Source organism: Myotis brandtii, unplaced genomic scaffold (assembly GCF_000412655.1).
Source record: "Myotis brandtii unplaced genomic scaffold, ASM41265v1 scaffold45, whole genome shotgun sequence".
NCBI lineage: Eukaryota > Metazoa > Chordata > Mammalia > Chiroptera > Vespertilionidae > Myotis > Myotis brandtii.
In genome coordinates, this window is record NW_005367209.1 from 4,962,089 (window position 1) to 4,973,541 (window position 11,453).

The 11,453-nt window shown below is 42.3% G+C and overlaps 1 protein-coding gene across 6 annotated transcripts in view; it reads right to left on the reverse strand.

The window, feature by feature from the left end:
• LOC102244543 (chromosome unknown open reading frame, human C20orf196) overlaps positions 1-10,887 on the reverse strand; it is a 79,366-nt gene extending 68,479 nt beyond the window's left edge. For 5 of the 6 annotated variants that reach the window (XR_001363789.1, XR_001363790.1, XM_014546479.1 and 2 more), the window contains exons 1-2: positions 10,857-10,887; positions 2,797-2,978 (exon numbers count right to left, since the gene is read on the reverse strand). Coding sequence is in view for 4 of the 6 variants with exons in the window: in XM_014546479.1 (XP_014401965.1) it covers positions 2,797-2,974 (178 nt within the window). In the remaining 2 variants the exon portion in view is untranslated. Of the gene's footprint in view, positions 1-1,468; positions 1,508-2,796; positions 2,979-10,856 lie in introns of those variants that run through there. The other variant, XM_014546481.1, reaches the window with a different exon arrangement.
• Between the last annotated feature and the right edge of the window lie 566 nt (positions 10,888-11,453).

The following is an 11,453-nucleotide window of genomic DNA, read 5'->3' on the forward strand; positions in this document are numbered from 1 at the left end:
GGTCAAGGGCATGTACCTGGGTTGCGGGCACATCCCCAGTAGGAGATGTGCAGGAGGCAGCTGATCGATGTTTCTCTCTCATCGATGTTTCTAACTCTCTATCTCTCTCCCTTCCTTTCTGTAAAAAATCAATAAAATATATTAAAAAAAAAAAAAAAAATGTTTCTTACATACCATTATATTGGCTGGGCCGCAAATATATTCATTGTGGGCTGCATGCAGCCCTTGGGTCACGCATTTGACATGCTTGGCGCAGACGTATTGGGAACTTGGTTTAGGATGTGTCAAATTTAAGCAATCAGAGTAATTAAAAATTAGTTTTAAAAAAAGATCTCTAATGGAAATCTAAGTGATGATGTCAAATATACAGATAGTCTAAGTGTCAAGCTAGAGATCCAAGCTAGAAAGAGAAATTTGAGATTGATCAGGGTACTGAGGGCATTTAAGACCCCCAAACTGGGTAAGATCATTCAGGAAGTGAGTGATAATAGAGAAGAAATCTGATGACACAGCCCTGGGGCTCTCCAACATTAAAAGGATGGAGAGGCCAGAAGAAACCAGCAAAGCAGACTGAGAACAAATTGAAAGTAAAGTAAGAAAAGAACCATAACAGGCTGCTTCCCAGAAAACCCATTGAGGAAAGAATTCAAGAAGGAAAAGGTCAACTGCGTAAATGCTGCTGATAGAGCAAGAAGGATGAGGTTTGAGGAGTGTCCATTGGACTTAACAATGTGGAGGTCATCAGTGACCTTGACAAGAGTGACAGAAGGAACTGGAGAAAGCAGTTTTTCTGTAGTAAAGAAGAGAGAAACAAGACTATAACTAGAGGAAAATTTTAGATCTAGGGTGGATGGTTTGTTGTTGTTGTTGTTGTTGTTTTAAGTATATTTTTCTTTATTTCAGAGAGGAAGGGAGAGGGAGAGATGGAAACATCAATGATGAGAGAGGTAGGGTGGATGTTTTTTAAAGATGGGAAATATGATAGCATGTTTTCATGATCATGAGAATGACCAGTAGAGGGATCGGATGACACAGAAGACTGCCAGAGCGACGACCTTGAGTAGGCAAGAGAAGCCAGGATCTAGTGCAGAAGTGAAGGATAAAACAGGATCGGTCTGCCACAGATACAGGAGGAAAGGGAGCTGGTGGATGTGCAGTGTGTGTGTGGTCATTCTCTTCTGATTGTTTCTGGTTTTTCAATAAAACAAAAATCAGCCCTAGGTGGTTTGGCTCAGTGAATAGAGCATCGGCCTGCGGACTAAAGGGTCCCGGGTTTGACTCCGATCAAGGGCACATGCCCGGGTTGTGGGCTCGATCCCCAGTAGGGGCATGCAGGAGGCAGGCGATTGGTGATTCTCTCTCATCATTGATGTTTCTATCTCTCCCTCTCCCTTCCTCTCTGAAATCAATCAATCAATAAATAAATATATATGTATTATTATTAATAAAAAAATATTTTTTTAAAAATCAGCTCACCAGATCATCAGCTAATCAGGTGTCAGAAAGGCTGAAGGAGGAGGTCACGGAGGTTTGCAAAGAGAAGAGAAGATATAAAACAGTCATCTAGGAGGTGGGAGAATGAACTTTAGGAAAACAGTGTGTGATGGATAGGCAGCACGAAGGGTCCCCTGGAGGTGGGTGCCATAAAGGTAAAGAGAGCCTGGTCAGCGTGGTAGTGGGTTGAGTGGCCCAGATGCTGCGAGGTTATGAAGAGTAGGATTTCCAAGAGTCCACCATGTGCCAGTACCACGTGCCTCACACATATTCATTCTCATGATATCGCTCCACAACAAGGTAGGTGTTATTATCTCCATTTTACAAATGAGGAAACCAAAACAGAGGCCAAGTGACTTGCCCAAGGTTAAACCACAGGAAGAAGCAAAACCCGAATTCAAGCCAGACCGTTGGACCCAGCACTACGCCACTGATTCCTGCAAAATGTTTGTCTCAGCACTTGAGCGCGCCTTCCCATTTTCAGACCCCTCTCAGGACTTCTAAAAAAACCTTTTTTTTTTTTTTTTTGCATGAAATGTCTAGATTATTAACAAATACTCCAATATAAATCTTTCAACATGCTTCTCCCTTTTAGAACTGTCAACCAAATTGGAAATGATAACAGTTGCTTTCCTATGGTTTATTCATCCAAAAGTCAATAAAAACTAAAAACAGAGCCCACACTGAATTCTCTGGAGGAACAGAGCCAGGCTCTGAATGCAGGTCTGTGGACCTGCAGGTCTGAACTGGGCAATGAATGGGGGGAAGACGTGAGCTTTACAACCAGGGATGGTCACTACGTCAAGGAATTATCATTAAGCTTAAATAACAGACTTTTGGGTAAACTGAGTCAGAGAAGCTTACAGAAAAGTTGTTACCTAAAATTCAGGGTATCCTTCATATGAGGAATAATAAAGCCCTTATTGCTATTGTCTATAACACATAACTGGCCCACACTGCTATTTTCTGAAGTTTTAAGAGAACAAAACCAAAAAACAATCCCACTCTCCCTGTTGAACCAAGTGTTTCCCTGCCTCTGATGCATTTGGATGGAGATCAGAAAGGGACTCAGACAAAACAAAACAAAACAGCTTCCAGGAAACAGCTTTTGGTGGTGGTTACACCAGGGAGGCTGTCCTTTGAAGTGTCTCCCTGGCTTTGTTGAGACGTTTTTCTACCTGAGCCATTGAATCATTTCACAGAGAGAGAAAAACAAACTACTGCATCCCTGTATAAGTTAGGTTTTTTGGGTTTTTTTGTTGTCTTTTTTAATTTTAGTTTGTTTTAAACTCTGCTCCTTACCTGGATCCACCTCAGAAGAGGAAAGAATGGAAAGGCCTTCTGCAGAACTAGCAGCCTCACTGTGGGCCTCCTGGCAGGGTTCCCGCAGCACGTAATCTCTTATGTCACAAGCAGACGGCAGCTCCAGAGAGTTGCTCTCCTCTGACTGGCTGTCTGGAGTGGCTTGCGGAGTTGCCATAGTCCTGCCACGGGAAAAATAAAACAATCAACACAAAAGGCATTGCAAAGAGAAGCCTCCATTCAGACAGTCACGACTTGAAGGACTGATGTCCCAGAATCGTAAAGGCCAAAGCACAGTAGAACCAGGATAATCTGTCTTTACTTCCTTGTCTGTCCTTTAGACCCAGTATTTGTTTACCGTATTTTCTTCCTCATGAGAAACAAATGTTCTCATCATGAAAGAAACCACGAACAAGTCCAGCTGGAAAATAGCCCATGTGCCTGATGAGGATGAAATCATTCAAGGACCACAAGAATATTTCATGAGAAGGGAAATTGTTCATGAGCTATTCCATAAAAATGGATTTTAAAACAATAGGATTTGATCCAGATTCTGTAAAATAAAATGTCATGTGTGAGATGCATGCGGGTGAAATATATAGACCTCTAGCTAGAAAAACCAAACCCTGAAGAGTGTATCCCAAATCAATTTTACTGGTAACTAATCCAGTGGTTTAATTTCCGGGTAGTGAGATTATAGGCGATTTGCATTTTCCTCTGTGGCCTACTCAAACATGCATTTAGCCAATTATTTGACATGCCAGGCCAGGTGCCAGGCTCTGAGGATGTAAAGATGAACGTGATAGGCTTTTCCTTCAAGTTGCTCAGTTTGGGGTGATCCAAACACAGAAACATACCATGTCAACACAATGACAAAACAGAGTGGAGCCTGGAAAGGGGTAGAAGGCTTACTGGAGGAGGCAATCCCCGTGCCTAAGGCAGGCCAGGCCATGGCCAGGGGACAGTGTGAACACCAGAAGAACCAGCTTGGGCAACCACAGTGGCATGGGGTGTCAGGAGTTTAAAGTGAGAGTCAAGGAACAGTCATGCACTGTGTAACTGGAGAGACAAACCCTGTGGTCTTAGTTGGCACCCTCTCCTCCTCCTGTGCCAAGTCTGGGGAGGACAACAAGGCTGGCTGCTGTCAGCAACTTGGATATACAAAAATCTTTTTTTAATATGTTTTTATTAATTTTTAAAATGTATTGCATTAATTTCAGAGAGAAAGGGAGAGGGAGAGAGAAATAGAAACATCAATGATGAGAATCATCGATCGGCTGCCTTCCGCATACCCCCTGCTGTTCGTGCAAGAGGAGATCAAGCCCACAACCTGAGCATGTGCCCTGATTGGGAATCGAACCTGTGACCTCTTGGTGCATGGATCAATGCTCAACCACTGAGCCACCAGCCAGGGAGATATACAAACTCTTCAGCTGAGCTCTGGGGACTGTGAAAGTGGCTTATTAGGTTCAGTGTTTGGACATTTCTTGTTAAAAATGAGTTGTTCCCGCCCTGGCCAATGTGACTCAGTTGGTTGAGTGTCATCCCATGCACCAAGAGGTTGCCAGTTTGATTCCTGGTCAGGGTACATGCCAGGGTTCTGGGCTAGATCCCTGGTAGGGGGAGTGGAGGAAGCAGCCAATCTATGTCTCTCTCTCTCGCTCTCCCTCTCTGTTCTTCTCCCTCTAAAAATCAATAAAGGCATATTTTTTTAAAAGACAGGAATTATCTTTTTTAAATGAGTTGTGAAAAAAGTAAATAAATAAAAATGAGTTGTTCCTTACTCCTCCTGGGTCTATATCTACCTGTAGGTTGGGTTCCCTAATGGGGGGAGAGGGATCTCCTTGCAGTACATCCAACCCTGCCTATCTCTCTGTAAAATAACTATGGGCCTGGGGAGATCCTGGATCCTCTGCTATTCTCTGGCTCATAAGTTGTTGTCATCAATAAAGCTTATTCTAGACATCATGCATCATGACTGCCATGGCCACCATGTACTCTGCAGAAGAGTTACACAGTCAGATCTCCCAGTGGCAGGCAATCTCAAAAACAGGAATTCATTCACCTGCAGTGGTCCTGGTGAGAGACGAAGAGCTTGTGAACCAGGGCAGGGCACTACCAGTCAGGAGCAGGGGCAGATTAAGAACATATTTAGGAAGGAAAATGAGAATAGAACTTAATAACTGAATGAATAAAGGAACTAAGGAGAAATAGAGAGCCAATGAGGAATGGCACCTGGGTTGTATTATCAACTGAGGTAGAGAAGATAGAAGAAAGGGGTTTGGGAGGAGGCAGTATTCCAAGTTATGTAATATTATGCAACTATTAAAATGATAGTCAGAACTTGAAAGACCTCAAAGATGTATGTTTGAATGAAAGAAGCAATTTCAGAATAACATGGACAGTCTATAATAATAAAAGGGTAATATGCTAATTAGACCAGACATCTTCCGGGCATCATTCCGGATGTCCTTCCTGACAAAGCTGGGGCCAGAGGGAAGCCAGCCTAGGTCCTGGGTGCCTACGGGGGGCCCGAGGGAAGCCAGCTCGGGTCCTGGGTGCCTGGAGGGAAGTCAGTGCCGGCAGCCAGGGGAAGGAAGGCCTACTCTTGCACGAATTTTCGTGCATCGGGCCTTTAGTATAATAATAAGAGTAGGTGCCCTGGCTGGTGTGGCTCAGTTGGTTGGGTGTCATCCTCTGCACCTAAAGTTTGTGGGGTTCAATTCCCAGTCAGGGCACATGCCTGGGTTGTGGGTTTGATCTCCGGTGGGGTGTGTGCAGGAGGCAGCCAATTAATGTCTTGCTCTCACATTAGTATTTCTCTCTCTCTCTCTCTCTCTCTCTCTCTCTCTCTCCCTCTCTCTCCCTCTCCCTCTCTCTCTCCTTCTCCTTCTCCCTCTCCTTCTTCCTCTCCTTCTCCCTTCCTCTCTCTCTAAAAGTCAATAAAAAATCTTTAAAAAAATAAGAATATTTATCAAGTGTTCATTGCATGCCAGGTATTGTGCTGAGCTTTATTTGCAACCGCTCTATGAAGCAGGTAATCCAATTATTACCCTAATTTACAGTCAGTCAGACCCAGACACAGAGACAAGTAGAGTAACTTGCCCAAGGAAACCCATCTAGAAAGTACCAAGCTAGGATGAACTCAGCACCAAGACCTCCCAGTCTCCTCTGTCTGCACAGCCTCCATACTGTGACCTAAGCAGGCACAGATAGGAGGAGGTGGATGGAAACAAATCAACAGAGAGACCTGGCAAGACCCTTCTTGTTTGAAGACATCAAGTCACATGCTGTTGTGAACATTTGCTCTAGCAGAGAGTGGGCCAAGACATCAGCTGATTGCTTCTGAAAGAAGTGGAGTGATTAATGTGCCCAAAGAAGCAAGAACGTCCTGTCTTTTCACACGTGCTACATTAGCCAATCAGGCCTGAAGTTTCAGCAAACACCTCTGCTGCAAGCTATCAGTGGCTCCTCCTTCTCTCCTCATGTTACCAAACACTGCTCTGGAATCTTCTGGAAGGGATCAAATAGGTAGGTCAATGAATGCCTGCCTGCAAAGGTGCCTTGAAATCAACCATCAGCTGAAGGTGTTGTTATCAATGTAAAACAAAAGAAATCCTTTTTGAAAACAAATAGTACACTGATGTGACATCTACCTTTTCTTTTAGAATCACTCACATTAAACATCAAATACATTCCAAACTAGGTATGTGAACAAATAAGAATTTGTGCATGTAAAGCACAAAGCAAGTAATAGGTATAGAAGAGACGCTTCTCATTATAGTCTGAAACCATGTAGGCTGGCAAGTAAAATACAATGATTATTTTTTGCCCCAAAACTTTTTAAATCTTCACCCAAGGACGTGCTTAGAGAGAGGAAGGGAGAGATGCCTTTGTACATGCCCCGGCCAGGGACCAAACCCACAACCCAAGTACGTGCCCTGACCAGGAATTGACCTGGAAACGCTTCGGTGCATAGGAAGACGCTCAACCAACTGAGCCACTCTGGCCTGGCTGACCCCAAATTTTTGATATGTGGTTCAACTTCCTTCTCCAGAATTGCATATTTTCCTTTCTTAAAAGAGCCTGAATGACAAGGGGCCAGCCTGGGCTATAGATGCCACTCTTTGGATCTGTCCATAGCCTTCAGGGACAACAATCCCTTCTCTCACTTCTGTTCCACTGGACTGTCACTTAGACTTTTCAACATGCCCAAATTGCTCCCTCCCGTTTTCAACAAAACCTGGTGTATAAGGGAATGAACTTATTCTTTAGAAATGCCCCTCAAATATATATTGGTAGGGGGACATGATGTCTACAACATACTCTCAAATGGTTCTAAAAATATGTATATGCACACACACACACACACACACACAAGTAAAGAAGAGGAGAGAACCTGGGGTTAAGCCTCAAGAAAGTCCAATTGGAGACAGAGGTTGAGATGCAGAACTTATTTATTTATTTACTTTAAAAAATATCTTTATTGATTTCAGAGAGGAAGGGAGAGAGGAAGAGATAGAAATATCAATGAGAGAATACTTGATCGGCTGCCTCTGCACGCTCCCTACTGGGGATCAAGCCCACGACCCAGGCATGTGCCCTGACTGGGAATCAAACTGTGACCTCCTGGTTCATAGGTTGATGCTCAACCACTGAGCAACACTGGCCAGGTGGAACTCATATATTTATATACATTAGCAAGAAATAATTAAATTGAAATTAAAAGAACACAATTCCATTTACAATAGCATCAAAAAATAAAATATTTAGGAATATATTTAATAAAAATGCGTAAGGCATATACACTGAAAACTACAAAATAAATGTTGAAAGAAACTGACGATCTAAATGAATGGAAAGACATCCTATGTTCATAGACTTAATATTTTATTGCCCAAATTGATCTACAGATCAATGCAATTCTTATCAAAATCTCAGTTGCCTTTCTTTTTTGTACACATTTGACAAAATTTTCAAAAATTCATATGGAAATGCAATACCCAGAATGGCCAAAACAATTACGAAAAAGAAGAACAAAGTTGGAAGACTCGTATTTTTCAATTTCAAAACTTACTGAAAAGCTACAATAATCAAAATTGTATAGTACTGGCAAAAGATTGAACATATAGATCAATGGAATAGAATTGAGAGTCCAGTTGTAAAATCTTACATTTATGGTCAATTGATTTTCTTTTTTTAAAATTGAAGTATAGGTGATATACAATATTATATTAGTTTCAGGTGTACAACATAGTGATTCAATATTTATATATCTTATGAAATTATCACCACAATAAGTCTTATAACCATCTATTACCATACAAAGTAATTACAATATTATTGACTATATTCCCTGTGCTTTACCTTATATCCTGGTGACTTATTTATTTTATAACTGAAAGTTTGTATCTATTAATGCGCTTCACGTATTTTTCCAATCCTCCCACGCCCCCTCACCTTTGGCAGTCATCAGTTTGTTCTCTGTATCTATGAGTCTATTTCTGTCTTGTTTCGCTTTTTTTTTTAGATTCCACATATAAGTGAAATAATATGGTATTTTTTTCTGATTTATTTCATTTAGTATAATATCCTCTAGATTCATCCATGTTGTCACAAATGGCAAGATTTCATTCTTTTTTAAAAAAAAATATTTTTATTGTTTCAGAGAAGAAGGGAGAAGGAGAGAGAGATAGAAACATCAATGGTGAGAATCATTGATCCACTGCCTCCTGCAATCCCCACACTGGGGATCGAGCCACAACCCAGGCATGTGCCCTACCCAGAAATTAAACCGTGACCTCCTGGTTCAAAGGTCAATACTCAACCACTGAGCCACGCTGGCTGGGCCAAGATTTAATTCTTTTTATGGCTGAGTAATAGTCCATTCTATATATACTAGAGGCCCGGTGCATGAAATTCGTGCACTTCAGGGTGGGGGGGGGTGTCCCTCAGCCCGGCCTGCACTCTCTCGCAGTCTGGGAGCCCTCGAGGGATGTCCAACTGATGGCTTAGGCCCGCTACCTGCGCCAACTGATGGCTTAGGCCCGCAGGTAGCGGGCCTAAGCCATCAGTTGGACATCCTTAGCATTGCCGCGGAGGCAGGAGAGGCTCCTGCCACTGCTGCTGCACTTGCCAGCCATGAGCCCAGCTCAGGGCTTCTGGCTGAGCAGCGCTCCCCCTGTGGGAGTGAACTGACCACCAGGGGGCAGCTCCTGTGTTGAGCATCTGCCCCCTGGTGGTCAGTGCGTGTCATAGCAACCAGTCGTTCTGTTGATTTACATATTAGCCTTTTATTATATAGGATACCACATGTTCTTTATCCATTTATCTATTGATGAACACAGGTTGCTTTTGTATCTTGACAATTGTAAATAATGCTTCAATAAACATAGGGCATATCTTTTTTAATTAGTGTTTTTGTTTTCTTTAGATAAATACCCAGAAGTGGAATTGCTAAATTGTTCATTTTTTGTTGTTGTTTGTTTTGTTAATCCTCACCCGAGGATATTTCTCCATTGATCTTTTAGAGTGGAAGAGAGGGAAAGACAGAAAGAAACATTGAAGAGAGAAATACATCGATTGGTTGTCTCCTGCATGAGCTCTGACCAGGGCCCAGGCCAGGGGAGGAGCCTGCAACTATGTGTCCTTGACAGGAATGGAATCTGGGACCCTTTGGTCCACAGGCCAACATTCTATCCACTGAGCCATAACAGCTAGGGCTGAATCGTTCATTTTTTGAGGAACCTCCATACTGTTTTCCATAGTGGCTACACCACTTTACATTCCCACCAATAGTGCATGAGAGTTCTCTTTTCTCCACATCCTCACCAACACTTGGTATTTATTATCTTTTTTTATTTTTACATATTTTATTGATTTTTTACAGAGAGGAAGGGAGAGGGATAGAGAGCTAGAAACATCAATGAGAGAGAAACATTGATCAGCTGCCTCCTGCACACCCCCAACTGGGGAGGTGCCCGCAACCAAGGTACATGCCCTTGACTGGAATCAAACCTGGGACCCTTCAGTCCACAGGCCGACACTCTATCCACTGAGCCAAACCAGTCAGGGCTATTGTCTTTTTGATAATAGCTACTCTAACAGGTCTGAGCTGATATCTGATTGTGTTTTGATTTGCATTTCCCTGATGATTAGTGATGTTGGGCATCTTTTCATGTGTCTGCAGCCATCTGTATGTCTTCTATAGAAATATGTCTATTCATCAACGATTTTCCACAGGGTGCCAAGACAGTTCTACAGGGAAAAGACTGCCTTTCAACATTTCAACACTGAGATAACTGGATAGTCACATTAAAAAAAAAAAGTAAAATGGTGCAGGCACTTTGGAAAAGTTTGGCAGTGTCTCAAAGGATAAATAGTTATACTTTGTCCAGGCAATTTCACTTGTAGGTATATGCTCAAGAAATAAAAACATGTGTTCACACAAACCTTCACAAATATTAATTGCAGCTTTATTCATAATAGACAGAAAGTGAAAACAATCCAAATGTCCATCAACTAATGAATGGATAAATAAAATTTGGTATATGCATACTTGGAATATTTTTCAGCAATAAAGGAATGAGGTTCTGACACATGCTACAAGGACAAATTTTGAAAACATTAATTTTAAAAAACTAGTGGTTTAAAAAAAAAAAAAAGACAACAGGCTCAAATAAACTCACAAAACTTTTCTATAGTCCCATGTCACCAAACCTTTAAAAACGTGAATTTTATTTTATGTGAATTATAGCTCAACAAAGCTGGTGTTTTTTTTTAAGAAGAAAAACCTAAGCTCATGCAGACACACTGCCTGCAGACTCCGGGGATCCCCAAAGCTAAGGCTGCTGAAGCTGCAGAGGCCGCACCCTGGGGTGGAGGAGGGGGGTGCATGGAAGGAAATTGGAAGTGTGCCAGGGGAAGCGGCCATAACTTCCCAATTGTGAGAAAATGATCTAAAGCATTGTGGGGCACCCCCTCCCCTCTCTACCCCCAGTCCCAAGGCACTCCTGAATCAACCCAGACACTCGCCCAAAATATTCGTCAATTACACTCACCATCAGGCAGCAGCGGCAAGCAGGAATCCGGAAGCGGAAGAGCCATGTTTGTTAAGGGAAAAGTGAGTTTAAAAGGAAGTTGCTGGAGCCATCTTTGCTGAGGGCAAGCAAGGGCAATGGAAGGTAGCTGCGGCCATCTTGGCTAAGGGCATTCGCCCAAACTTTCCAGGGCGCATGGCTAGTTTGGACAATTTCTAGAGAAGGTTTATTAATAAAATGCGCTTGGTGGACACTACAGAGAACAGAAAAACCATTTAAAAATTTTAAAAATGTGAATGCCTGCACTAAAAAACTAAAGTAGAGAGAAATTAACAAAGAATGAAAATAGTTTAACATTTTTTTTTTTTTTTAAATCCTCACCCAAGCATGGCAGGGATTGGATTACAGGACAATTAACAAGGTTATGTGCTCTCTCAAGGGTGGTTACCTTTGGATGGATCTGAAAGAGGCATTTCAAAGGTGTGTTAACTTAGATGCACAGAAACAATGGACAGGGCTTCCTTAAACTGAAGACAATCCTTTCACAGGCCTGAGCATGACTACCCACCCTGACTTGCCCAGTTAGGAATTTATGATCAGATCATCTTGTGAGGTTAC